Source organism: Juglans microcarpa x Juglans regia, chromosome 4D, assembly GCF_004785595.1.
Source record: "Juglans microcarpa x Juglans regia isolate MS1-56 chromosome 4D, Jm3101_v1.0, whole genome shotgun sequence".
Taxonomy (NCBI): Eukaryota; Viridiplantae; Streptophyta; class Magnoliopsida; order Fagales; family Juglandaceae; genus Juglans; species Juglans microcarpa x Juglans regia.
Window position 1 is genome coordinate 9161404 of NC_054600.1, and position 26447 is coordinate 9187850.

The 26447-nt window shown below is 35.9% G+C and overlaps 4 protein-coding genes across 4 annotated transcripts; all 4 read right to left on the reverse strand.

The window, feature by feature from the left end:
* LOC121259348 (aspartyl protease family protein 1-like) lies at positions 1-5269 on the reverse strand. The gene is made up of 10 exons (XM_041160901.1): positions 4505-5269; positions 3777-3921; positions 2998-3230; positions 2233-2457; positions 1876-2011; positions 1708-1781; positions 1521-1620; positions 1384-1444; positions 483-554; positions 1-387 (listed from the first exon to the last, which is right to left on the reverse strand). The coding sequence occupies exons 1-10, from the start codon at positions 4813-4815 to the stop codon at positions 185-187; spliced, it is 1560 nt and encodes a 519-aa protein (XP_041016835.1). The 5' UTR covers positions 4816-5269; the 3' UTR covers positions 1-184.
* A 2308-nt stretch (positions 5270-7577) lies between these two features.
* On the reverse strand, positions 7578-11018 carry LOC121261357 (aspartyl protease family protein 1). Its single transcript, XM_041163688.1, has 10 exons — positions 10431-11018; positions 10192-10327; positions 9554-9789; positions 9164-9388; positions 8919-9054; positions 8749-8822; positions 8574-8673; positions 8415-8472; positions 8008-8079; positions 7578-7921 (listed from the first exon to the last, which is right to left on the reverse strand). Exons 1-10 carry the CDS (start codon positions 10775-10777, stop codon positions 7707-7709), a joined length of 1599 nt encoding a protein of 532 aa, XP_041019622.1. The 5' UTR covers positions 10778-11018; the 3' UTR covers positions 7578-7706.
* Positions 11019-20005: 8987 nt separating this feature from the next.
* LOC121259816 lies at positions 20006-21668 on the reverse strand. Its single transcript, XM_041161589.1, has 3 exons — positions 20858-21668; positions 20686-20737; positions 20006-20539 (listed from the first exon to the last, which is right to left on the reverse strand). The coding sequence occupies exons 1-3, from the start codon at positions 21019-21021 to the stop codon at positions 20351-20353; spliced, it is 405 nt and encodes a 134-aa protein (XP_041017523.1). The 5' UTR covers positions 21022-21668; the 3' UTR covers positions 20006-20350.
* A 1048-nt stretch (positions 21669-22716) lies between these two features.
* Positions 22717-25515, reverse strand: LOC121259815 (CSC1-like protein At4g35870). The gene is given in 2 exon segments (XM_041161588.1): positions 22717-23797; positions 23800-25515. Coding segments are annotated over 2 exon segments (2394 nt in total). The 5' UTR covers positions 25316-25515; the 3' UTR covers positions 22717-22919.
* Positions 25516-26447: the final 932 nt, after the last annotated feature.

Below are 26447 nucleotides of genomic sequence, written 5' to 3' on the forward strand. Positions count from 1 at the left end.
TAATAACAAAAAAAAATTATATTACGTATAATCCAGTGTTCAAATTAAAGCCACTAAACACCTAAAACAGGAAGCCAACAAACAAGGCTTCCAATCCTTGTTGTGTGCCAAAAGGAAAAGAAAATGCCTCCAAAGGGGTTCTGTATGGAAGGGTCAAGAAAACCTCAGCATATAAAAAGAATGATCAAACAATAGCTAAATATGAAACCAGAAGAATCGTGAGTGTGCAAGTAAAGGACTTCCACTTGGATGAATGATTCGCCACAGGTATAGGAGAAGTGTTACCACTACTTTGTTTGGTTTCCGGGTTGACGGCAAGAGCAGGGGAAACAGCAGGCGAGTGTGATGGTGTGGTAGGCAGAATGTTCGAATTCTCATCATTGTAGCCTGATGACAGCAAGCCTCATTATAACCACTTAAAAGAGTACACCAGGGGAAGCAAAATTTGCACGTTGAGGAAAAAGAAAAGGAATTTCACTCACAGTTTGAGTCCTTCCAACCCAATACCATCTTCTCACGATCAAAAACTAGGTGATAACCAACCATGAAGTTTTCTGGATGAAAATAAATCAAACAAGCTGTAAGGGGCAATTTTTCAATTCAAATATGTGAGGATACATAATGGGCTTTCAGTTATACATCGAGCCAAGAATATCCAGGTATAAGTGGCAAGGAATAAGATCCTCCTTTAAATTTGAAATGGAAAAAATAAATCCATTTCATACAACATATGGAATATTTTGGCTTTGCCATCCTTCTTATAATACTATGACTGAAATACTCGTATTTTGTATATCAATTCTAAGTGAAATAGAGGATTTAAAGTTACGAACTTGTTCAATGATACAATGATTAAAGAATTTTCATTGTTTCTATTGCAAAAATTATAGTGTCTGATTAAATGAGTGTGATTTGAACCCACACATTGATAATACATTGCTGTATAAAATCTCTCCCCAAATTAGAGACTACTGAAGATGTGCCCAGCCATATTGATTTTTAACCATCATAGAGTGACTATAAGTTAGGAAAGGAAGTCAAGTCTGAGAATTCTAAATTTCTAGTTTCTAAACTGGGAGGGACGACTAAACGTCGGATATCTAACCAATTCACCCAAATGCTTAAAGTACCGATCACGCTCCCTCTACCCCAAGAAACCAATTCCATCAATCCAGAAAGAGTTTCAACCAAAGAAAGGATACGTAGAATTTCCACAACAAGATGGTATCTCCATTAGTTGCCTTATAAAAAATATATGCAAAGTCAAGATTCCAAAATGACAAAACATGAAAATGTGTCCACATTAATAGAAACAAGTTTTAAAATAAACAAAAATAGTCTTACTACTCGATCAAGAAAAGTAACTAAGATATTGATACTCACGTCCAATGATGTTTATATTTTCACTTTTGAGAAGAGCCAGACAATACAAATATCCACCATTCTGGAGAAAATAACATCAAACTTTAGCATAAGTTGGGTAGGAATAGGAAATTAAAGTTTTATAAGTGAGATCATACTGGAGTTTGGACCACTGCAGTTGGATCATTGAGAAAATATTGGTCTCCACCTTTCATTGTCAGATTCATATCAGGAATTGTATAGTTGTTTTGATTTGCGCTGCATATAAAGTGGAAGTCAGCACCTTCGAGTTGAAGGAACAAAATTAATACAAAATAGAAAGGGGTTACATCCAAACTACATCACCTTAGTTCATAACAATATTCAAAGGGGATCTCAGAATCAGGTGAATGCCGCTTTTCTTGGACTTGGGAATTGAACTGTTTAACAACGTAAATAAAAAATAATCACATCTCATAAAATTATAACTCCAAATAATTAATCTCACAGAACAGCATTATTTAAAGAACTTACACTCTCTGAAATAAAAGCATAAGCAGGGTCACTCAGGAGTGTGAATGATGTACCAGAGTCGAATATGGCACTGAACTCAAGCTCAGAAGCACTGGTTCCCACAGTTATTCGAGTGATGCTGATGTTATAAGTTGGGCTGATAACAAGTTCCCAAGGATTACAAGTAGCATGGGATTCAGATCACATATAAGTCTACTTGCCAAACTAAACAAAGCTTTCCCATTAGCATTTGCGATATTAAGAGGTGCCAGTGGCCTTTGGACCAATTGGACTCAACCCCAGCATTTCAAGTGTCAGATCCGGGGTTCAAATCTCGACATCCCCATTCCCTAGGGAAAAAAACAAAAAATAACTTACTGCGATTGCATAACATGGAATGGAGTTTCTCTTTGCTCTGAGCTGCCATTATTTCCAAAATTGATCTTCCCAATCCCATCAGCTCCAAAACACATAGAAAAAGAATTTGAAGCTAGCCCATTTCTTGCTAAGACGCTTGGAACAGATATGTCTTCCATGCCAAGCCCGAACAGACCATTTGGTGCTGCACCCGACAAAAAAGTGCCAGTCTGAATTTGACCACAACTGCAACAAGGTAAGAGGTCAGATTGGAAAGGCCACAGATAACAAAAATCTGCTAAACAGATCTGAATATTAGGTAAAAAACAAGAGGCAACTTCAAGAAATTACAAAGTTATGTTAACCATCAATGAAGGAGATGAAAACCGTTGATGATTGTTTAAAATCTTGGACATATATGTTTCTGATTTTATCACTGACCCCTCTAGAGGTTTCTTTCTGATAAGACCAAGGCAATACAACTTCTTCACTCCTGACAGAATCATTCCTAGTTGAGGAGAAAAAGCCATTCCAAACTCTAGATCTATCATCCATCCGATCTAACATTTGTCAAAATATCACATTCTCCATACTTTGTCATTTTATCAGAAAATTAATAATAATCCCGTTTTAAAAATTGATATCACTAATGATATAACACCGGAATCATATTGATTTCAGAAGCTTGCCATCTGTACCTAGTAAATTTTTTTGATATTACGAAAAGCCAGAGTTTCCAAATATTTCCCCCGAATGTTATTGGTCACAAGGTAATGAGAAACATACCCAAAAGTAATCTGAGCATTAACAACTTTTGGTTGATCATCATCTGTAACTAAGTGCAAAACATCCTCTACCAAGACCCCCATAGATGAGGTGTTACTAGAAAGATATGCAACTTCATAAGCACAGTTACTATTTGCTGATGAGCATGGCCTTTGTTGGCAAAAGGTGCTGTCGCAGGAAACCTTTTTGCTTGTTGATGAAGTATTAGGGCTGTAGATGTTTAGTTTTATTTCCTGCTTGATAAAAGAATTAAGTAATTATCAAAGAATTCAGGACATGAAAGCTTTTTTCACCAGCAATCCACCAAAACAACCAAATACATGGCAAACACAAGTCCAATATAAATCTAAGGTGTGTAGGTTAGATCATAAGATTTTAGCCAATATGCACATAACTGACTTATCCAGATGTTAAAGAACAATAAAAGCTTCTAATATAGACCCCGCATAAATAGAATTTTCTGGGTGTGGCAAAGAAAACTTGATATATATTGAGCAAAGACTAAATAATTTCACATGTAGTCGTTAATGATTTGGAAATTTAGAGTTAATTTTCCCTTCATCCAAATGCTCTCCTTTCACAAAGATGCATGATTATGAAGATTCCAAAAAGTAGAGGCAGGAAAGTCAATATGAGTTTTAAGCATGAATGCTATACGAGAGTGACACATAACTAAGCTGAATAGAAGTAAATAAAAACACACGAATAGAAGTAAATAAGCCACATCAATTTGTAAGTTTGTTTTTCTAAGTACATGCAGCACTTCTCGTATAATATACCTTTCCAGATGATGATGACTTCAAGCCATCAATGCAACTGTCTTTCTTACAATCGCATGGTAGCCAGAACAAATCACTACCAGTGTCTAATGCCACAAGAAATGACATACTTGGTGTCCCTACAGATACATTGGCATAATGCAAACTGAAACACCAAGAAGAACATTGCAAGAAATGGTTAGTTAAGAGAAGTGTCAGGGAGAACTGGAGAAGAAAAACATATACCTTCATTCCTCGTTTGATCAGCAAGAAAATTAAAAGAAATCTCAAACAAAAAATATCCATAATTTTCACATAGAAAGATACGCTTTAAGAACTTATTTTCCGTCTCCGATAATAAATTATAAAGAAACGCAAAAAATCGAAGTGACAAAAAAAAAAAAAAAAAAATGCTACCAAACAGTTCCTTCCCATCTAAAATCCAGTTGAGTAAATACTTCGCAAAAGAAAAGAAAAGAAAAGGCTATAATTATTGGATTTTGAGGTTAATAGAAGTAAAATCCACGTCAAGTAGTAGCAACTAAGTTATTGGGTTCGTCTAACAAGTTAAAGGACCCGTTATCATCCAGCAACAGCAAACATAAAACTCCTATCTCTTCTCTTCTCAACTTTCTCAGCAACCAAACAATCATAATCCAAATTCTTCAAAAGGTCACTAGAATTCCAGCAAACAAAATAAATACTAATAATATATACATAGTAACATAAGGAATGGCTTAAGATCGTACAATCCCAAAGAGCTGATCAAAACAGTGTCGTTTCCATTGGCAAAAGTGAGCGGCGAGGACTGGCCATCGATGGCAGCGAGGTGACGGGCGCGAATTAAGCGGTCACGGTGGGCCATGGAGACGTAGTAGTCCACGCTTCCCTTCACCGGGAGGTCATCGACGCCGAGAAATCCCTTAACTGGATGGGAGAACCGGTGGTGAATGTCAAAACTGAACGTGGGCCCGAACCCATAACAGATCCGGGAACTCAAACCCAACAACAAAACGCACGGTACCCATAAAGTGGCAGAAGTAAAAGGAGGCCAAGCCATGGCTTTGAGGTTGAGGTGGTGGTTGTCGTTGTTGCAGAGTGTGTAATATCAGAGCTCTCTCTCTCTCTCTCTCTCTCTCTATATATATATATATATATGAGGAAAAGTGAATTTTAGGCAGACATAGTATGAACCAATGTGAAGGTATTAAAGACTGGCAAGCAACTGAGGAAGTTGACGCGTTCCCACTTCTTGCCCGGAAGAAGAATACAAAGCACTCTCACAGACACACACAGAGGAGAGGAGAGAGAGAGAGAGAGCGAGAGGGAGAGAGAGAGGTCCTAATCCTAACTATATTTTTGGTGGGTGAATTCTCCAAAAGTCAAAGGTCGCTCTCTGGCAATGGAATGCGAAGATAAAACCGCGGGTGATCCGGAAACATCATTTATTCCAAGTAAAGAAAAACGGGTACCTTCTTATTTCCGACTGTTGAAAGTCCCCTTCCCTCATAAAATATTTGCATCTCTCTCTGAAAAATACTAGTTCAAATATATAAATTTTAAAGAATTATAAGAAACTTATTTATTTAAAATTTATACTTATTTTTCATCATTTAAAAACACATTTATAAATTGAGCGGTACTACTCTACCGTCTGAGTAGCACTGTTTAAAGTGATCGCTAGTTAAAATTAACTATTTTTTTAATCATATTTTTTTATCATTTTAAAACATTTTAAAAAAATATAAAAAAATATCAATACACTAATAGTTCCTTCCTTAACTACTTAGTAAAATTAAAAATTAAAAAAATTAAAAGAAAAAAAAAATGTCAATATGAGGTGTCAAATTTAAGTGTCAAACTAGCATTTTCCTTATAAATTAATATAGCTTATTATTGTATTACAACATTATATTTCAGAAAATTTGAAAACATCTGAGAGAAAGTTGGGCCAATCTGAAAATATGTAAGACCCGGCGGGGCATATATAAATTATAGAGACGAACATGCAGGAACATTTCTATAAAATAAAATAAAAATGTTAAAATAACGGACCGAATGGTCGGAGGTAGTTGGCAAAGCGGTTGACGTTCATATTCGCTGGAAAAATCATCGAAAAAAAAACAAAAAAAAATAAAAAAAGCGGGCCACCACGTGTCAAACACCCACTGTTTAGTTCCAACCACTTCAATTTAAGTAGTATTGGCGTAATTAATATTAATTATGCTATGATGACTTGTATTTTCCTTTTTTCTTATATGCTTCCACTTTGAACGCTCAAAAGAATCACCATAAATTAATTATAATAATAATTATTATTAAAAGGCAGTTTTATAAAAAATATTTTGCATACTCTTATCAAATTTGTTTTAAGGAAATAAGTCTAATGTTTACAGAAAATATTATCTAAAAGATGGAAAAGTGAGCGTTTGGAAAAGTGAAATAAGATGATTTTAAATGAGTTAAATAAAATATTATTATAATATTATTTTTTAATATTATTATTATATAAAAATTTAAAAAAATTATAATGAGCCTAGTCTCCTTTCTCCTCTGTGCATGAGTGCAAGAAGCTTCGGAGACGTCCTTCTTTGACCAAAAAGGAGCAAAGAAAATACTAGCCACTTGGGTGGAGTAATTGTAACGACACGACACCTAGAAAATGATCTTCATCAGTTCTTTGAGGAAAATAAGTCCCTCAAAGTATTTGGGCAGGCAGTCATCAAGTGAGAGAAGGACATAGAAAGTGGGTTTTAAGGATGCTACGTCCAGTCGTAGAGTGTAAGTACTAGATAATAGTTTTGAAAAAGAATAAAATCTACTATTAAAAAATTAACATTTTTTTCATGTAAATTTAATATTTACTCATTTTTTTATAAAGAGATTGTACAGTACTTACATACTCAACAACTGTAAATATCATATCTCATTTAATATTACAGCCAGCAATAGATATTGTAAGACCCATTTTCTCTCACACAATTGAGACCCTCAAGTTCAAGTCTATAACATTAATTAAGGATTTATACTGCTAAAAAATTTCATATAGATAATAAAAACATTTACGACTAATATCAACTAATAAATATTAGCAGATAAGAACTTGAAGGAAGGTTGATACATTGCCTAAGTGAGTGTTGGGAATAATCAACTAGAAGCAGCCATGCAATGAGTACAAAGTGTGCACTGCTACAATGACTTCTCTCTAACATTACTCTTTTCAAAAACTCTACTTTAGCTTAAAGAGAGGTCCAAAACTGCGGCACTCCCACTACCTAATGATAATGATGGTCCCTTTACGTGAAAGGGTTTACTTGACCGTAATTGGTGCTAATTTTACAGAGACTTTCATATGTTTGATGACAATCTACGGTGGATAGCCGGCAGTCGGCAGAAATTTAAGGAGTAAATATCACATCCAAATGACAGTCAGTCCTAAAAGTAATTATAGAATGGAAAACAAAATCACAATACGAAGAAAAAAAAACAATTTTGACAAAATGGCAATTTTTTTTTTTTTTTTTTTTGAATTCTCTGGACATCTAACTGCACAAGAAGGATCATCAGACGGAAAGTAAAAGGCCACTGAAACATCTGTATCTGATTTTTTTTAAGGAAGGGATGAAGTTTTAAGGCATATGAGTCCATCATCTGATGATTTCATTAGATGATGAAAGTCATATGATAATGATAACAATTGGGAAAATACTTGTATTAATTTTGTGAATGTGCACCATGTCCACATTCCGCAGACACCAGACAGGATAGAGATATTCTGGCATACCCATGAGCAAGTGTAATGGGAACCCAAATATAGAGTAAAAGGGGAATCTTAAAGGGGGGCGAATTATATCAACATATGATACAAGGATATGAATCTTACTACAGTCGAGAAACTAAAATTGGTATTAAAAAAAATGATCATAGAAAAAAAAAATGATCATAGAAAAGCTACAACAGCAGAAACAATGTAATGAGAAATTTGAAGTAAGTCAGAGAAGTATGACTACAGAACAATGGCCATGCAGCCGAACCATGGGAACTATTCCCGGTCTCTTTTGTAGACTCTGGAGTAGAGGAGTTACCTAGTCCAGCGGCAACAGCAGGAGGCACCGTGGTACCGTGAGGCTTTGTTGGAGATATATTGTGATCTTCTTTGTCATAACCTGCATAAGGGCCCAAAGGGTGGTTGAGAAGGTTATAGATCAAAACCTGAAAGAACAATATAAGCATACGTGAGAGCAACACTTACAATCAAACTTCTTCCAGCCCAAGACAAGTTTTTCTCGGTCAAATACAACACGGTAACCAGTCATTAAGTTTTCTGCATGTAGAGGAAATTACTGAATTATAAGCAAGCAGAGAGTTCATAGAGAAATAGATAAACAAAAGGAAGCATACTCCTGATCCTAATTGAGATCAAGATTCTAGTTAGTTTCATTGGGAAACCCAACATGGACCTCTCATCAATAATTACTACGGGGTACTATGCAAAAAATAAACCCTGTATATGCCTGTTATTTGGTCAGTTAAATTTTCAGTACTACAAGATCTCCCAGACACTAACCTCGCCCAGGTTTGTACTTGAGTTACATGCAGCAATATAACGTGCACCCAATTCATTGTGAGAATTTGTCAAATGTAATATAGAAGACTTACGTCCAATTATATTCAGTTCTCTGCTCTTGACAACAGCAAGGCAATAAACAAGTTCAGTCTGTGCATATCAATTGGAGGAAAGATATTTTGTATTAGGTATAGATAAACAAAAATAAAATAGTACTGAAGTACCAAACAAAAACTAAATCAAAACAGTACCTGACTGTTGATGACTATTATGGGCTCATGGATGGCAAATTGACTTCCACCTTTCATGGTTAAACTCATGCTAGGTATCAAACTAGCATTGGCCCTAGGACTGCCCACAATAAAGAAAAGCTTCAGATATGGAGGGTAGAAACCAAACTGAAGTATGGATATAACTAAATGGAACCTCATATCATAACAATATTCAAAAGGGATCCTTGAATCTGGCGGATGCCGCTTATCTTGTGCCTGTGAATGGAACTGGCAAAGAATATAAAACTGCTAAGTTCCAGCACTCGATACATATATAATGTATAAAAAGCAAGTAAAATAAATTTAATCATTTTACATGCTTACACTCTCTGCAAGCCTGGCATAGGTTGGCTCAACCAAGTATGTAAAAGAGGTCCCAGAGTCAAAAAGAGCAGTGAAATCCACATCAATTAGAGTTTTGCCAACTCGAAGTTGAGTAACACTGATATTATAGTTGGGGCTACAATAAAAGACAAAAAGACCTAGATAAAAACCCTCTATCAGAGAAAACATAATCAATCTAGATTGATTAACAATTGGCACAAAGTAACAAAGAAATTACCACTTACTGTGATGGATTCAGATTAAAAGGGGTCTCTTCTTGATCAGGACTACCCTTGTCTCCAAAACTGATCCTTCCAATTCCATCATGTCCGAAGCACATGGAGAAAGAATCTGCCGTAAAACCTTCGCTAGATAAAATGCTAGGAACTGATATCTTCTCCATGCCAAGCCCAAACAAACCATTGGGAGCTGCAACATCCAAAAATGAACCACTTTGAACCTGCCCACAGCTGTAGAATTCATGTTGTATCTTAATCTCTGAATAGGTGTGCGGGAGGGAGAAATGGGGGAATAAGAAATGGGAAAATAAGAACATTCCAATAAGCACTCATCAAAATAATGGTGCCGGAATAGGGTTAAGAGTTCAGATAAGTTGAGCTAATCATAGAACTCACCCAAATGTGATGTATGCCTCAAAAAGTTCGTGATAACTATCTTCTGCTGTTAAGTGCAGAACATCCTCTACCAATATCCCAGATGTAGATGTTTCAGCTGAGACATAAGAGACCATGTAAGGGCAATTGTCGAATGTTCCAATGCATCGACTACGGTGTGCACACAGACTGTTGTTGCAAGTAACGTTTCTGCTCGTTGACGACCCTTTAGGATTGTATATATTAAGCTCAAAATCCTGTAGAGTAACTTGCTTTCATTGAAAATCAATGGAAGAGCAGCAAAAAAGCACTCATGAAAAGAAAACAGAAGGGAGAATCTTTTTTTTTTTTTTTTTTACAAGTGAAAAAAGAAAATAAAAGAAAAGAATTTTTTTCCAAACTTTTTTCAATGTGCCTTCAACAATGTTTTGAAAGCAAAACGTAGATATTACCTAATCTAGTATTCTCCACCCTAAACACACTCATGGGTACGAAAGAAGGCTTATCGCTTAGTCAAGAATCAAATCAGACCCCCAAATACTATAGAAATCTCTTGACTTCTCCAAGGAATCAAATAATTTATTGCCCCTCCCCATTAAAAAAAAAAAAAAAAGAAACGAATATTCTCAGGGCTTAAATATGAGAGAAAGAGAACATACAGAAGCATAAACTGTGCCCTCTGTAGGGGCACATCTGCTGCAATCACAGGGAACCCAAAACAGGTCACTCCCAGTGTCCAGCGCTACCATAAACTTCACTCCGGGCGTCCCTAACTGCACCGTCGTGTAATGCAAACTGAACAAAACCTCCACAAAACCCCAAAAAAACGAGAGGTAAAAGATCAAAAAAGATCAACAAAGAAATTACAGATTACAGCACAACAGGCATAGAACCATACAATCCCAGGGAGCTGATACGGAGGGTGGAGTTGCCGTCGGAGAAAGCAAGCGGCTCGTGGAGTTCAGAGAGCTTGCGGCCGCGGAGGATGCGATCACGGTCGGCGAGATCAGCGTAGTACTCGATACTGCCCTTCGCGGGGGCCGGAGAGAGCCTTGATCCGGCAGTCTCGGAAAATTTCTTGACCGGATCAGAGAAGCGGTGATGCATATTGAAGCTGAAAATGCGGCCGCCAAGGCTGGAGCAATGGGCACCCAAGAAAGAGATCAAGAAGATAAGGAGGAGGAGGAGAAGTTTAAAGAAACAGAACATGTTGTTGGGTTGGGAACGCCAGAAAGATTCATGCATTGGGAAATACAGAGTGGGGAAACCCCACTACACAGATCCTGGAAACTACAAAAAAGAAGAAAATGCGTTCTGGGTTGGGGTTTTCTGGCTCGGTTCCCGGAGAGAGTGGTTGGGGGTTGGTGATGGAGGTGGGGAGGATCTTGCAACTGTGACTCTGCGAGTGCAAAAAGGTATGTAGTGTAGTAGTTTTGGACTTTCTGGGTGAGTGTTTTGTCCCCACACTTCTTTTGTTTTTCTCAGTTCTGCAAGTTATGACTCATGACTCGTGAGAAATGCAAAACAGCACGAATTAAACAGTGGGCGCGGGAAAATAGCCTTGTTAAATTAATACTAAATTAATTTAAACTAAATATTTTGTAAAATTAAGCTCGTTTTATTTGTTTTCACAATCATTTACATAAAATAAAATATACAACTTAATTTTTTAAATCTTAAAATAAAAATAATATTAAAAAAATATATTTTAATAATATTTTATTAAATTTTTAAATTTTATCTCATTTCATCTACAAAAACAAACCAAACATATAGAATTTTTGATTTTATAGCAAATACTAATCTTTTTATAATAAAATAATTTTATAATTTAATATATAATACCAAATCAAGTTTTATTAAAACATTTAGAATCTTAAAAAAAAAAATAAAAAAACCTTTTTCTAAAGTAATTGGATATATACGAAAGACAACCTCTCCAACCTCCACACTTCATTTTTTTTAAAATTTTTAAATTTTTTAATATTTAAAAAAAAAATTTTGAGTCTATTCTTTTTAAATTAATTCAATTCTTCTATTCACTATTCATATATTAAATATTTGATATAAGAAAAAAATAATAAAAATTAAAAAAATGTAGTGTGTGGAAGTTGTGTGAATAGTAAGCGGTTGTGTAGATTTTTTCTATATAAAAAGAAAAATTATATGCATCAGCTATTATTCATTAGCTCACACCTCACATCTTATAAAAAATACTCTCACATTCTATAAAAAAAATTATAAATATGAGATGTAAAAATAAATAGTGACTGTTGTATAGAATCTCTCGTGCGAAAAATAATCCTAGTTTGGCCATTATACCAATTTTTTTTTATAGACTTTTTCATTCTTGTATTATTAATTTCGGTTGTTTTGATTCTTCCTTTGTGTACTGGTTTGATTCAATAATAGAATCCGTCACATGGTTCATAAACCATTTAAACGCAACAAGTATCGCAATCTATAAAATAGAAAAGAATATATTTAAAAACAAAAGCAAGTTTATATAAAATAAAATAAAACCACAACCAGATTTGTTGTGGTGGCCACCCTTTTTTTTGTGGTAGCCAACCTTAGTGGGATTTGTTGTGGCCACAAACCACCCCTAATGAGAAATGCCTTTGATATGTGGATGCACACGTGGCTTATATATGACATGGCAGGAGATTAGAGAATCTCACATTTGTTTTGTTATTCATTATTCTCATATACTATATTATATTTATTTAAATTTATTTTTATTTTATTCTTTTTAAAATAATTAAGTTATTTTATTCATCAACCATATATTACATATTTGGTAAGAAAAAAAATAAAAATTAAAAAATTATGTATAGTGTGAGAATGATGAGTATGATTTTTCATCTCACAAATATGTCGAACGAATTTTATTACTCATCATTTTTGCATATCACACATCAGATTTATTTTTATTTATTTTTAATATTTTTTTTAAATTAATTGAATTATTCTACTCATTATCTATATATCATATATTTAGTAAGAGAAGAAATTAAAAAATTATATATAATATAAGAATGATAAGTAGAATTTTCACGTCGAAAACATCCAAAGTAAAAGATTTAAAACAATTAAAATTAAAATAATTGGCCCAATAGTCAAATAACAATGGCTGTTTGAGTATTTTAGTATTTAGGTTTTAACGTAAAATAGATTATATTATATTAGTCATCTATATCAGCTTGCAATTTGTTTTTTGTGAGGAAAAAGCACACGTGAGTATCTCAAAAATTTCTTTTTACTAAGCGCCTATTTATAAATACTAGTGAAATATTTTAAAATTAGATATTTTAATGGATTTTTAAAAAGAGAAACCAAAAGTGAAATAAAAATATATAAAGTTAAAACATTATTTAAAAAAGTGAATATAATTTTTTAATATATTTTTTGTTTTAAAATTTAAAAAAGTAGTACTTTTTTTTTTGAGTTTGAAAAAACTGTAATAATTAGATAATAATTAGATAAAAATAAAAAATTGAAATTAAAAATTATTTTATATTTAAGTAATATTTAAAAATAAAATATTTAAAAATACCTTGTCGCACAAACAAAGCCCAACGAGGAGAAAGACGAAGAGAGCAGTCTTCCCCTAGACTGCAGTTTTATTATTATTATTATTATTATTATTTTAAGTTTTAAGTTTTATCTTTCTCAAATTTGTTTAATATTCTTGAGATATTTTAGCATAATCTTTGATTTTGTAATAGATCTGCTGATTTAGAACTAAGATGAAGCATGTGAGTTTATATCGATTGACGCATGTTATATTTGCCGGATGGCCTATCCTACAAACTATTTTTAAAACATGAAAAGGTGCCAGAGACACAAATGAATTAAACAAAAGTAAATATATAAATTGATATACGATACATTAGATCTAATTTATTATAAAAGTAATTTTATAATTTGAAGTACCATATCAAACTACTTCACTTTGTGATTTTACTTTTATACAATTCCTTTGTAGCTTAAAATAGTAACAGAGTGCTTGGATGAATTTCGATCACACACAATACATGTACCTCTTGTATATTAATATAGTAAGTACTTGTACAACAAAAGAAAGTCATTTATATAGAAAATAAATATACAGCAAGAATCAAGGAATAAATTATTTGGCAATATATGATTCCAACTTTAGAGTCCTTGACTTTGGTGGAACCGCATGACTTGTGGTGTCAGTCTGTGCAGCAGTAAATTCATCAATGGCATCCATAATATTTGTAATAGCCCCCGTCAAGCCAATGGGCGGTGCAACAACATTGAGCTTGGACCTCAAAAAGGAAAAATGCGTGGAAACCAACGGCTTCATAAGCAGATCAACAATTTGGTCTTTAGTGGATAAGAAACGTACATCAAGAGCACGTTGGTGAACCTTCTCACGAACGAAATAATAGTTGATCTCAACGTGCTTAGTGCGAGCATGGAAGACCGGATTGCTAGTTAAATAGGTGGTACCAATATAATCATAGTATAAAATTGGACTGTGAGCAAGAAAAATCCCAAGTTCCCGAACTAAAGATTGCAACCATATGACCTCGGTAGTGGCATGCGTGACGGCACGATATTCAGGTTCAGTGCTTGAACGAGCAACCGTAGGTTACTTCTTAGAACTCCAAGAAATAAGATTCGAACCAAGATAAACACAGTAACCACTGGTGGACTTTTGATAGTCGGGACAATCGACCCAATCAACATCCGAATATACAGAAAGCGGAAAGGAGGAGACCAAGATTCATGGTCTGTTTGAGATAGCGTAAAATACGCTTAACTGCCGTCCAATGGACCTCGGTGGGATTATGCATAAATTGACATACCTTATTCATCGAGAATGAAATATCTGGGCACGTAAGAGACAAGTATTAGAGAGCGCCAACCATGCTTCTATAGAGAGAGGGGTCCGAACATGCAAGAACCAGTAAAGAGAGATAATGGAGCAGAGGTTGACATTGGTAAAGTAATAGGCTTGGCTTCCAACATATGTGTGTGAGAGAGAAGCTTCAAAATGTAACCTCTTTGGGACAAGAAGAGCCCATCCGGAACGGGTGTGGCCTTAACACCTAAAAAATAATACAAATTGTTCATTTTCTTTTTGACGAACTCACGACCAAAAGATTCAATAACCCAAGAAACGGCATGAGCCATGTAGCCGGTGATGAAAATATCATCTACATACACAAGGATAAAGAGAGTGATGTATGAAGCATGATGAATAAAAATAGATGTGTTTGTCTGAGAGTTATGGAAGCCAAGTGCAATAAGTTTGTCACTTAGGTGAGAATACCACGCCCGAGGAGCTTGCATAAGGCCATATAACACCTTATTTAATTTACAAACATGAGTAGGCAGTTGAGGATGAACATAACCTAGAGGTTGAAATATGTAGACCTCATTTGTGATGTATCCACGCAAAAATGCATTTTGCACATCAATCTGATGAATAGACCAGCCCTTTGAAATGACATAGATAAGAATCAAACGAATAGTCGTCAGTTTGATAAACGGACTAAACGTTTCATCAAAATCAAGGCCTTCCTGTTGATGATAGTATTTGGCAACAAGACGAGCTTTAAGACGTTCCAGAGTGTCATCAGATTTTGTCTTAACTCAATACACCCATTTGTTACCAAGAATATTCAAGCTAGAGTCATAAGGAACACGAGTCTATGTGTTATTTTTCATAAGAGCATTGAATTCCAAGTCCATAGCGTCTCTCCAACCGGCATGTTTAACAGCTTCTGAAAAACATGTAGGCTCTACAATAGAGGCATGAGTAGTAAGAAATGCCTTAGTAATTAGATATCTAACCATATCATCTGGGATTTTCTTTGGTTGAATGATGTTGTGTTGTGATCATGTGATCATTTGGTGAGTACGAGCGGAAGGAAGGTGTTGAGCTAGAGCAGGAGGTAAATGAGCTGAAGAAGAGGCATGGTCGGATACGGTAGGAGAGTGGGAACCAGCTGGAAATGAGCGAGATGTTTCTGGTGGAGTAAAAGATAAGGAAGAAGCCGAATTCGGAGCATAATCAGATGAAGAGGGAATTATTGCCGAGTTTGGAGAGGATCCCGAAGCAAGTGGATCGGCTTAGTTTGGGTACTGAGAATACCTCAAGTATTCTGATAATACCTTACTACTATTTATTATTTTATTATTATTTTTTACATATTTTTCACTACTATTCATTATTATTCAATATTTTATTATTATTATTCACAGAATACCTGAGAATACCTCACTACCCAAATACAACTTACATGAGACTTGAAATGGAAAGTAAAGCTGTACACATAATCAAGTGGGGCATGGTATGATTGAGATTGTTTATCGGTGGAGGAGGGAGAGATGTGGGGCACTAAAGGACTGGCAATAGAAAGTTGACGTGAAGTAGGAGAGTGATTTTTAGAAGCATGAGAATGAGACACGATGGGAGAGGAATTTTTGGGAGTGAAGTTTAGCAAAAATCGTGGTAGCATGGAGGATGATTGAGGACGTGATCCATTTGGAGAGACCGACTGTTGTGGAGATATAAAGGAAAAATGATTTTTGGAAATACAACATGCCGTGATAGGAAAAGTTTTCCAAAACTGGGGTCTAAGCATTTAAAAGCCACGATGATGAGGACTGAATCCAAGGAATACACACTGCTTTGATCGGTAATCAAATTTGAGGGTATTAAATGGACGTAGATATGGCCAGCAAGCGCTCCCAAAGACATGAAGTTGCCAAAAATTAGGGGATTGATTGTATAATTTTTCAAATGGAGAAACCGTACCTAAGGGAGATGTAGGTAAGCAATTTATTTGAAACACAGCGAGTTGGGAAGCGTGGTCCCAGTAACAAGTGGGCACAGAGGCATGAGAGAGGAGAGCAAAACCATTTTCCACAATATGAAGATGCTTTCTCTTTACGGTGCCATTTTGAAGGGAAGTATGGGGATAAGATATACGATGATGAATACCAATATCCTAAAAATATTTATGCAAATTTCAGAATTCTCCACCCCAATCGGTATGAACGGATTTTATTCTACGATTAAGAAATCTCCCAACATGCCTTTGAAATGATTTGAATGTGGATAGAACATCAAATTTAGCAGGAATAGGAAACATCCAAACGTATTTTCTGAAATGATCCACAAATGAGACAAAATATTTATTCACAAGAGTTGACATTACAGGAGATGGACCCTAACATCAAGAAATATTAAATATAAAGGACCATTAGAGTGAAAAGTAGATGAATTAAATGGAAGATGATGACTTTTGCCCTGTTGACATGCATCGCAGACAACAGGAGCATTATTGTCAGATACAGGAAGACCAAATTTTGAAACAATGTGACAAATAGTGCGATATGCAGGATGACCAAGCCTTGCATGCCAAACTGGCATATGAGCCCATTGACAAGTCAAGGATTGTGAATAGGTCTATAGGGAATGTGAAGATAGAAATTGGTAGAGCCCATTTTTAGTCCTGCCTCGTTGAAGTTCCTTCCTCGTGCGCTCGTCTGTCATAGAAAAATAATTACGATGAAACTCAACAAAAATATTGTTATCATCAGTAAATTGTTGAATAGAAACTAAGTTCTTCCTAATCCTAGGAACATGTAAGACATTATTCAAAAGAAAAATAGAGTTTGTGGATTTCAAATGAGATTTCCCAAAGTGAGCAATCTCCAAAACTATGCCATCGCCTACTTAGATTTGATACGTGCTTGTGTTGGACTTGGCTTGATATTTAGCTTTTGAAATCATGGGTAATGTGATTTATGGATCCGGAATCTAGGTACCAATTTTGGTCTAGATGAGCTTGTTGAGTGGTGAGAAAAGCTTGCATTTGACTATATTGCATTTGATCTTGATATGCACGATCCAAACAGTGATAGTAAGAGATAGCAACATGACCAATTCTGCCGCACACTTGACAGGTTGGTCTTGATTGACCATAGTTGTTGTAACCTCTTCCACAACTACAGCCACGGCTCCTATTTCCTTGACGATTTTGAGAGCCAGAATTTCTACCACGTCTAGTATTGTTCCATGTGGACTGAGCCAATGGAGAGTTCAGCTGAAAAGTGTTGTTAAAGTCGGAGTTCATAGGCCAGTAAATGTCCAAAGACTTCTTCAAGAGACATGGGATCCACTCTAGTGGATACGGAAGTGACAATTGAATCATAGGAAGAATCCAAGCTAGCCAGCCAACAAATAGGAAACAAGTTCTTTTTTTTTTTAGAGTCTCTCCAACAGCAGCTAGAGTATCTGCAAACGATATGACCTTTTGAAAATAATCAGAAATGGAGAGATTACCTTTCTTCATGGTGGAAAGTTTGAGTCTTGTTTGCACAACTCGAACTTAACAGTTTGTCGCAATACATTGCAGGAATTTGTTAGACCAACCAGATTGGTTAAGATGCTTTCTGAAAGTGAAGACATAAAAAGATCAAGAAGAGCCTGGTCACGTTGGAACCATTGTACAAATACTGGATTTGGGATGAGACTTGGAGAAGCATCACTTGAAGATGTCCCTTGGATCAATGCCGGAGGACAGAGGATACTTCCATCGACATAGTCGTAGAGTTACTAACCGTGCAGGTAAGGTACAACCTGTGCCTTCCAAAGCAAATAATTATTCTTAGTGAGTTTGATCGTCACCAAGTTCTGAATGTTCATAGGGATAGGATTGACATTATTGACAACAAATGTGGTGTTTGTGGAGATGGAAGAAGTGGATAAGTTGGAGACCGAAGAGGTTGAGGATGCCATAAAAAAAAAAAAAAATTGACGTAAGTATAATGCTCTAGTACCATAAAGTAGCAACAAAGTGCTTGGATGAGTTTTCGGTCACACACAATACGTGTACCTCTTGTATATTAATAAAGTAAGTACTTGTACAAGAAAAGAAAATCATTTATATAGAAAACAAATATACAGCAAGAATCAAGGATGGCAATATATGGTTCCAACTTTAGAGTCCTTGACTTTGGTAGAACTGCATGACTTGTGGTGTTGGTCTGTGCAGCAGTAGATTCATCAGTGACATCCATAATTTTCGTAATATAGCTTAAGTATTTCTTTTTTTAAAAATAGATGTTTTTAAAACTCTTAATTGAAAATCTATAAAACTTTTTACAAAATGGTGAAAACTCACATTATTATGCAATTAATTAACCCTATTTTGTACCATAGATGGACAATGGAACTTTTTTATAAAGCTGGGAATTAACCCCTAAAAATATTATAGACATGGTCCAAGCACAACAGAACTTAACAAAATCCTCTTAAACTTACTAAAATGGACCAAAAACTAACCAATTAACCATTTATTATTAAAAAATAGGCCAAGCTGAAATAATTGAGATTTATTGAGTAAGCATTTGGATAGAAACTAAGGGGAAAAAAAGGAAAAGAAATTTGAGAAATCCCACAATGTGATTTGCACTTCTACAATTGATACAAAAATCAAAACAATCCCATCAATATTCACAATTATTACCGATAAAATCTGAAATATGGGGAAAAAGATGAAAGACCATTTAGAAGGCAATTTCCATTACTACACAAATCCCAACTAGAAAATGTGAGAATGATTCCTAGTTTGGGTACTATTCTCATAATACTTCACTACTATTTATTATTTTATTATTACTTTTCACCTACTTTTTATTACTATTCATTATTTTATTATTAATCTTCACTACTATTTATTACTATTCAATATTCTATCATTATTTTTTTACTATTATTTACAGAGTACTTAAGAATAACTACTACCCAAACGCAACCTTAGTTTTTAATAGTAAAAATACATGTTCTTTCCGACATTTTTGGTCTATGACTTTATGGATGAATGAGAAATGATTTGTATAGTTTTAATTTGAAATATCTGCGCAATCTCTTTAAAAGAAAATTGTGCAAATTGGGAACTCATATAAAAAAAATTTAATTTTTAATTGTAGACCCAAATTCGAAGGGAGTACGTGTACTTGTGCATCCTAAGAACAACTCTAGCATTATTCAAAAATGAATATATATATATATATATATATGTATATAATATTAGTGAATGAAAACTATTTTTATAGGAACAATATAAGTTTATATGACTTTTAAGCGGGAGTGTGTATAAGTGGATGAATAATCAACTTGAAACTACAAATAATATTAAGCCAACAATCAAGCACAAGAACATAAAACACAAACACAAGTGGCAAAATCCCCAAGACAAGAACGCAAGAAAAAACACATGACCCAACTCCATAGACTGCATAAAAGTTTTGAACCAAGCAAATGGAAAAAAAATTCAAAAATTAAATACACTAATGAAATCAAACCCAACAACTTTCAAAACTCGAACAAACACTCTAATCCCAGAGATAAATAAAAAAAATTCTTAAAAAAAAAATCAAATCACAAATGCTATTATTGTTGGAATTTATGTAGCAGTGAAGAAATGCAGAAAATGGCCTCTCAAGTCTCATTTGACAGCAATATGGCGTGTATATCCCAGAAAATCACAAAGACTCGTACAGAGTCTTCAAAGCTAGCTATATAATAAAAATAGATAACTTTTTTTGACAATATCATGTACAAGGTGCATTTTAACTCGTTCATCACTTCATCTCATAATATTTACAAGGCACAATGCATGTTATACCACAAAAAAGGGGAAAAAAAAAAAAAAACTACCAAAAACACTCCCATCAAAATGGTATTTTAAGTTTTTATCTCATTTTGGTCGTACTAATACTATCATACTCTTTCTCCACAAACTGCTAGCTGCACATTATTTCCGAAACTCATATTGGGGAAGCAGAGGTGAATCCAAACTTATCGGAGAGCTTGGTTCGCGTAAATGGTGAAACAAGTTCCATCTGATGAACAAACTGCACATCATGAACCAAAGGATTACCCGTTCTTCCCGGAGGAGACCCCGGAAAACATGATGGTGTACAGCCATTGCAGACAGTTTCCCTTCCATCTGTATTCTGCATAATCATGATCCATATCAAACCAATTGATTGATCAACTTCTTCACACTTCAGTCTTCAAAAGTCTTGAGAAAGTGATTAAAATTCACATTCTGACATTCTGGGTTGGGGTAAAACAGCATGCATGTGTGATGAGTCCTTACCTTTTCAGAAATTATGTTCAGAATATCTTTACGTCCATCTGTGTTGAATTGGCTGGTTAGGAAGAAGAGCATCACCATTGTTATTTACCAGGACTAATGTTTCAGTTAATGTAAGAGATGAAGGAAGACAACAACTTTAAAGCTAAAAACTTGTAATATTGAACAATCAAACCTGTGTTTGCTGCATCTCTGGGGCTTGAGAAACTCAGGTATGGCAGCCCCAAGCCGGCGGGGCTTCGGGCAAAGGGGGTGATCATTGTTGCCTCTAGACACAAGGTTGTTTGTCTCTGAACCTGAATCAACAAGATTGCTCTTTCCTCCTGCTAAATGATGCATAACTCTCTTCTACCTTCCTCTCAAAATGCAGAAGAAAAATCCAAAAAAGCCACAAGCAAGTGAAACAATAACTTACTTGTGACCCTTAATTTCAACTCTTTTCTCTTTATTTATCTCTCATTGAAATGGTAAATAATAAAAGCTATCCTTTAATTCAAGATTAGCCACATATTTTTCTCTGAGAGAGAGAGTTGGAAAAGTGAGAAATTACTTGTAAGTGGAGAAGCGTTGGCTTGTAGAGGCTGCTAGAGTGAGGGAAGAAACAGCATCTGCTTGGTTAAGAGTGGATATAGGATGTCTATTGACTAGTTGGCATTATTACCTCCTGGTTTTTCTCTATTTCTCACACTTGCCTATTTTTCATTCCGTCCAAGAAATTTTGTACCAACTTGTCATGGAACTCCTCATCCATTTTTTTTTTAAAGAACATTCTCGAACATAAATTATAAATTTCCTAACAGTCATTTCGAATGTCTCAACGGTTTCTTTTTCATGGTGACTATCATGAGGCATGTCATGCCATATTTGCATGAAACCCCTTCACATCTGCTGCATGGAGTATTGAGACGTTTTCTAATCCTGTTGTTTGCTTTTAAGCATGCACGTTATATAGCATAAACTTGTGATAATTAAAATATAATAATGCCTTCAATCGCCATGCACTATGTGCTTCTTTTCCTCTTTTTTCAAAAGGTCCTCTATCCATCACTCTCGATTTCTAATAATATGATGTAATTTGATGTGATACATTAAATTATTTACTATATAATAAAATATGACCACATACAGATTTGTCAATTTGTCCTTATAAAATATCTTAATAAGCCAAGCATTTCTCATTGTCATTACCAAAAAAAGGTCCCATATTGGCTATCAAGTACAATGTAAGCATCAACTTTAGTCTGATCACTTTTCCTCTACAATTTTTTCTTTTTTTATCCAAACATTTAGAATTTAGAGAGAGATAGATAGAGTCTGTGAACTCCACAACATTAAATGATGCCCTTTGAGCAGTGAGGATACCAATGATTATATCTCTCAAAACTGCTAAGTGCTTAGATAAAAGGAAAAAATTATAAGGAATCCTCATCCATGTTGGATCCCCATATAGTAACAACATAAAGGGAACGTAATTAACTAAAACTAGGTGTAAACTAAACATCATATATTTTGTAAATATAAAATGGAACCTCGCCAGACCCATCCGATCATCCGAATTCTCTATTGAACTAAACCAATCCACATTAGATACATGCACAAGCACATTGTGCCACCCAATCAAGTCTCAAAAGCTTTGAGCATTTGAGCCTAAGAAACAATCAGACTTTAGCAATGGCTCGAGACATGTCGAATACCCATGTGCCTTGCACGATAAAAGCAACATTAACCTCCTGACAAGCCATTTAGTTACCAAGCATTTATAATTAAACTACTCAAAACTACAATCTTTAGTAGATTCAACCAAGTCCCAAAGAAGGGATTATTACTTCCATGAAGCCACTTGTAATAGCTAGTACGAATTCGATCAGCAAAATTGAACCCTATGAATATGATCGCATGTCCTTGGCAGTTGTTTTTTAGCAGTTGAAAACAACGACATTGCTAATTGAAAGGAATAATAGGAAAGCAACTAATCCAATCGTGTACCTTCAATAAAGCTGCTTTAAATATAGCGTTGGCTGCAAAACAAAGTCATAATTTATATTGCATTCATTTCAGACAGCAAGAAACTAGGGGAAACTTTTACAATATATTCCAAAAAGGAATCAGTGATGCAATTACAATATTGAACACCAGAGAAATAATTTTTCTTTACTTTTTTCCCCCAGATTCAGTAAGGCCAACAGAGACGGATCTGCGTAAGTCATCTAACTAATTACAATGTGTAACAGCTCCACTCACGTATGGTATGTATCCCAGTCAAACTTGGGCTGTGAAAATACCTCATAATCTATTGCCCCATCTACAACATTGTCAACAGTTTGTATGCCTTCTAATAGAGCTGGATGAAAACCATCATTACGGGAAGGCAATAGTTTATACATTACTAACAACCCAAGCGTGAATATAGCTTGCAGTTTTGTCGAATCCCCTTGGACTGAGAAGAACAAGAGCATTGAAAGCAGGAAAAGATCTACACAGAACCGCATGATAGACAACACAGTATCCATTAACCTCCCGTCATTGCCAGCAGGAAAACCCCGGACTCTATATACGAACAGAAAGTTGTACTTGTCAACCACATACCTATAGCCAAAATAAACTGCACCAACAGGGACCACAAGTGGAGCAAATGAAGAATAAATCATGGTCAGGGCAAATATTGTCAAATTAAATGCATAATACTGTGCAAAATCAAATGACTGCTTGGGTGCGGCTGATGTTCGGTTGATTGGATACACATAAAGATCTTGCCCCGGTAGATCATCTCCATTGAATCTCGGACTGTCATACATACTCTCAGGCATCAATGGTGTCCTAAGACCATCTATTTCTTGATGTTCTAACAGGTACTCTTCACTTTGTTCTGGGACAAGCTGGAGCATATCGTTCTTCCTAAACTTTTGAATCTTCCTTTTAATCCAAGGGATTGGAGCTAACAGATCAAAAGATATACCCAAGAATGTGCTAGTGATCAAAAACGCAAGAGAGGAAAGGCATGATCTCGTCAAGAATGATGCACTCATGTATTGCTCAATCCTCTTACAATCTTCACCATCCAAATAGCACCGTCCCATACTCAGAATTGCACTCTCTAAGGATGATTCAACTAGGCCCTCAGAAGAATGAGATTGACCAGGAAGAAGCAAACCATCTTCAGAAGAGCAGCTCTTTGCTCCCCCGACACAGTGAGATGCCGTTCAAACTTGGAGAGATATGAAAGAGCTGATGGGATTACTATATACATACTCACAAATATAATAACATTTGGCAGGAACTGAAAGATAAGGCTAGCAAGCCAGCTTGAGCTTTGCACCCAAGCCAACCACACTTGGGCATTATCCATGGCTTCTGCATTAATTATTCGTCCAGCACTCTTCACAGCACTAATCACAGCCAGAGGAGAACTGAAGAACAAAAGCATCAACAACAAGCACGTGTTTACAAACCCTCTCCGCAACTTCAACTGGAGCTTTGTTGATCCCAAATGATTCCAATAAATATCAGTCGCCAAGGGAGCCCGCTCAACCTTCCACTGGCTCCTCTGCAGACGCAATTCCATAATGGAAAAGAACTTCCCAAAACGCCTCTTCTTCTCATTCTGAAAATCCTGAACAGCTTTATTCGTTGTATAAACATCCTTAAACATCACGAACGCCACGCCCGCACCCAGGGCTCGGCCTTCTTTGTAAGCTGCCAGTTCAGTCTCCAAATCAGCTCTTAACTCTTGCAACTTTCTCAGCCACTCTTCGTCGGTGAAACCCAACATTTCCCTTATCCGACTCCACAAGACCTTCCCTTTTCTCACCACCGAACCCCATCCATTTTCGACATCCTCGGTCTCACCATGAAAAACCTGAGAGTCAATTCGTGCAACCAGACGAGAAATCTGATCCCTAACACTAACTAATTCCGTGGCTAAATCATCCAATGCACATAAATCCATCGGCACGATAACCCTATATACCTTCCCGGGATACCTATACTGAAAATACTCTTGCAACACGGTCCTATCGTCCCCGAGAGTTTTCGGTAATCCCTGCACCATTATAGTGAAAATCGCTGTCGAGTTCGCACTCGGATCACTCAAATTCCCATTCCCGTCCCTAAACCTAGTGAATTTTAACCGTTCTTCGATTGCAGACATACCAAAATGGACCAAAACGACAACAACGAGGACAAAAAGAAAATGCACCCACAGTAAAGCCGAACCTTTCTCGATGTTATTAATCGTCGTTTTGGAGAACTGGTCGTGGAGTAGAGCAGTTCCTGCGTAGAGGTTGAGTGGGAGCATGACGAAAACCGAGAGCGCGGCGATGGGCAAGAGCAGCGCGAAGCTGCCGCCTTCGATCAGGAGGAACTGCGCGGCGTCGGCGCCACAGTGGTGGGCGATCTCACGACGGGTGGAGTGCCAGACGGCGAGAAGCTTTGCGGCGAGTGCGGTGGGGCCCGGGATCCGATGGTGGTCGCTGCGGAGCTTCACGAAGAGGAAGATGAAGACGCAGCACGAGGCGCCGATGGCCGAGATGTTAATCAGGTACTGGATGTTTCCGTACCATGCAGCGTCATCTTCAGCGCCGCCTCCGCCGTCGAAGGAGGCGGGGGAAGGTGGAGGAGAGAGGGAGTGGTTCATTGTAAATCGGGAGAAATTCTACGGAAAAATTTGGGGGTTCTTTCGGTGGAAATCAAGGGATATGGATTCCGATTGAACGGGATTGCCCTCAATTAGGAAGAAATTCTGGGTTAGGGTTTACACAGAGGAGGAGATTGATGAGGTGAAGTGTGAGAGAGGAGATGACTTTCGCAGGAGTCTGCAGAAAACATAAAAATCAAAGAATAAGAAATTAGGAATATAAAAAGTATTTATTAATAGAAAGAATTTATATTCCAAGAAAATGGAAAATATTTTTTGAAAAATGTTAGGTTGTCCCTCAAATTAGTCAAATCCACCGCTATAAATGTATTTATTTTTTTTATTATCTTTTTAGATGTTTAAAAAATTACAATTAATGAATTTGTATTTTTTTAAATATTTTAAAAAAAATTAAAATATACTAAAATGCACTCAAAGACAGGTGGAGGCTCATATTTTTATAGAGTTTTTCTACAGACAACCGCTACTGCACAAATGGGATATAACCAGGGGACGTGGCACAACTTATGAAAACAAAAAACAAAAGAAATAAAAAATCATGGAACCATTCTCTCTTTTCTTGTGTATTATCTTCTTGATTTCTTTATGTGACAAACACAGTTACCTTCAAGCTAAAAAAAGCAACCACAACAGTAGAGATGGGATGTTTCGGTTTCTGCAGCTCCAAAAGCCCTGCTCCCATGCAAACTTCCTTCTCTGAAACTGCTCAACAAGACCCTAAACCCAAAAATCTCAGACAAGAGGTCCTCTTACGGATCCTAGGATGCAAAGTTCATCTGATGGATGAAGGAGAGGCCATAAACTAATAAACAAGAGTCATTCCTCAGGGAGATCGAGAGAGAACTTGGTGATGATGGTTCCAGTAATGGCGAAACCCACCAGGAAAGGCTAGTTCCGATTCCATTCTCTCTTGAAGAACACCAGCTAGGGATTGAACTTCACATCTTCTTTTCGCTTTCTTTTCCTCAAATTCTACTCTCTCGTCAAAGCACATATTATGTAAGGGAAAAAAAAAAAAAGAAAAAAAAAAAGGAAGATGAAGAGGATGATTTCTCCTCCAACGAAGACAAACTCCCTTTTTAGATTTCATGTTTAACAAGTTTCTCTCAAA

Excerpts from the sequence above, each read along its gene's own strand:
- LOC121259348 (XM_041160901.1), bottom strand. The coding sequence starts at position 4,815 with ATGGCTTGGCCTCCTTTTACTTCTGCCACTTTATGGGTACCGTGCGTT. Across the intron at positions 3,922-4,504 it reads TTGATCAGCTCTTTGGGATT|TTTGCATTATGCCAATGTAT; the intron begins GTACGATCTTAA and ends TTGGTGTTTCAG. Across the intron at positions 2,012-2,232 it reads TTCCATGTTATGCAATCGCA|CCCAACTTATAACATCAGCA; the intron begins GTAAGTTATTTT and ends ACTTGTTATCAG.
- LOC121261357 (XM_041163688.1), bottom strand. The coding sequence starts at position 10,777 with ATGCATGAATCTTTCTGGCGTTCCCAACCCAACAACATGTTCTGTTTC. Across the intron at positions 8,674-8,748 it reads GAATATTGTTATGATATGAG|TCCTAGGGCCAATGCTAGTT; the intron begins GTTCCATTTAGT and ends TATTGTGGGCAG. Across the intron at positions 8,080-8,414 it reads AGAACTGAATATAATTGGAC|AAAACTTAATGACTGGTTAC; the intron begins GTAAGTCTTCTA and ends CTCTACATGCAG.
- LOC121259816 (XM_041161589.1), bottom strand. The coding sequence starts at position 21,021 with ATGCATCATTTAGCAGGAGGAAAGAGCAATCTTGTTGATTCAGGTTCA. Across the intron at positions 20,738-20,857 it reads CAGAGATGCAGCAAACACAG|CCAATTCAACACAGATGGAC; the intron begins GTTTGATTGTTC and ends CTTCCTAACCAG. Across the intron at positions 20,540-20,685 it reads TGAACATAATTTCTGAAAAG|AATACAGATGGAAGGGAAAC; the intron begins GTAAGGACTCAT and ends ATGATTATGCAG.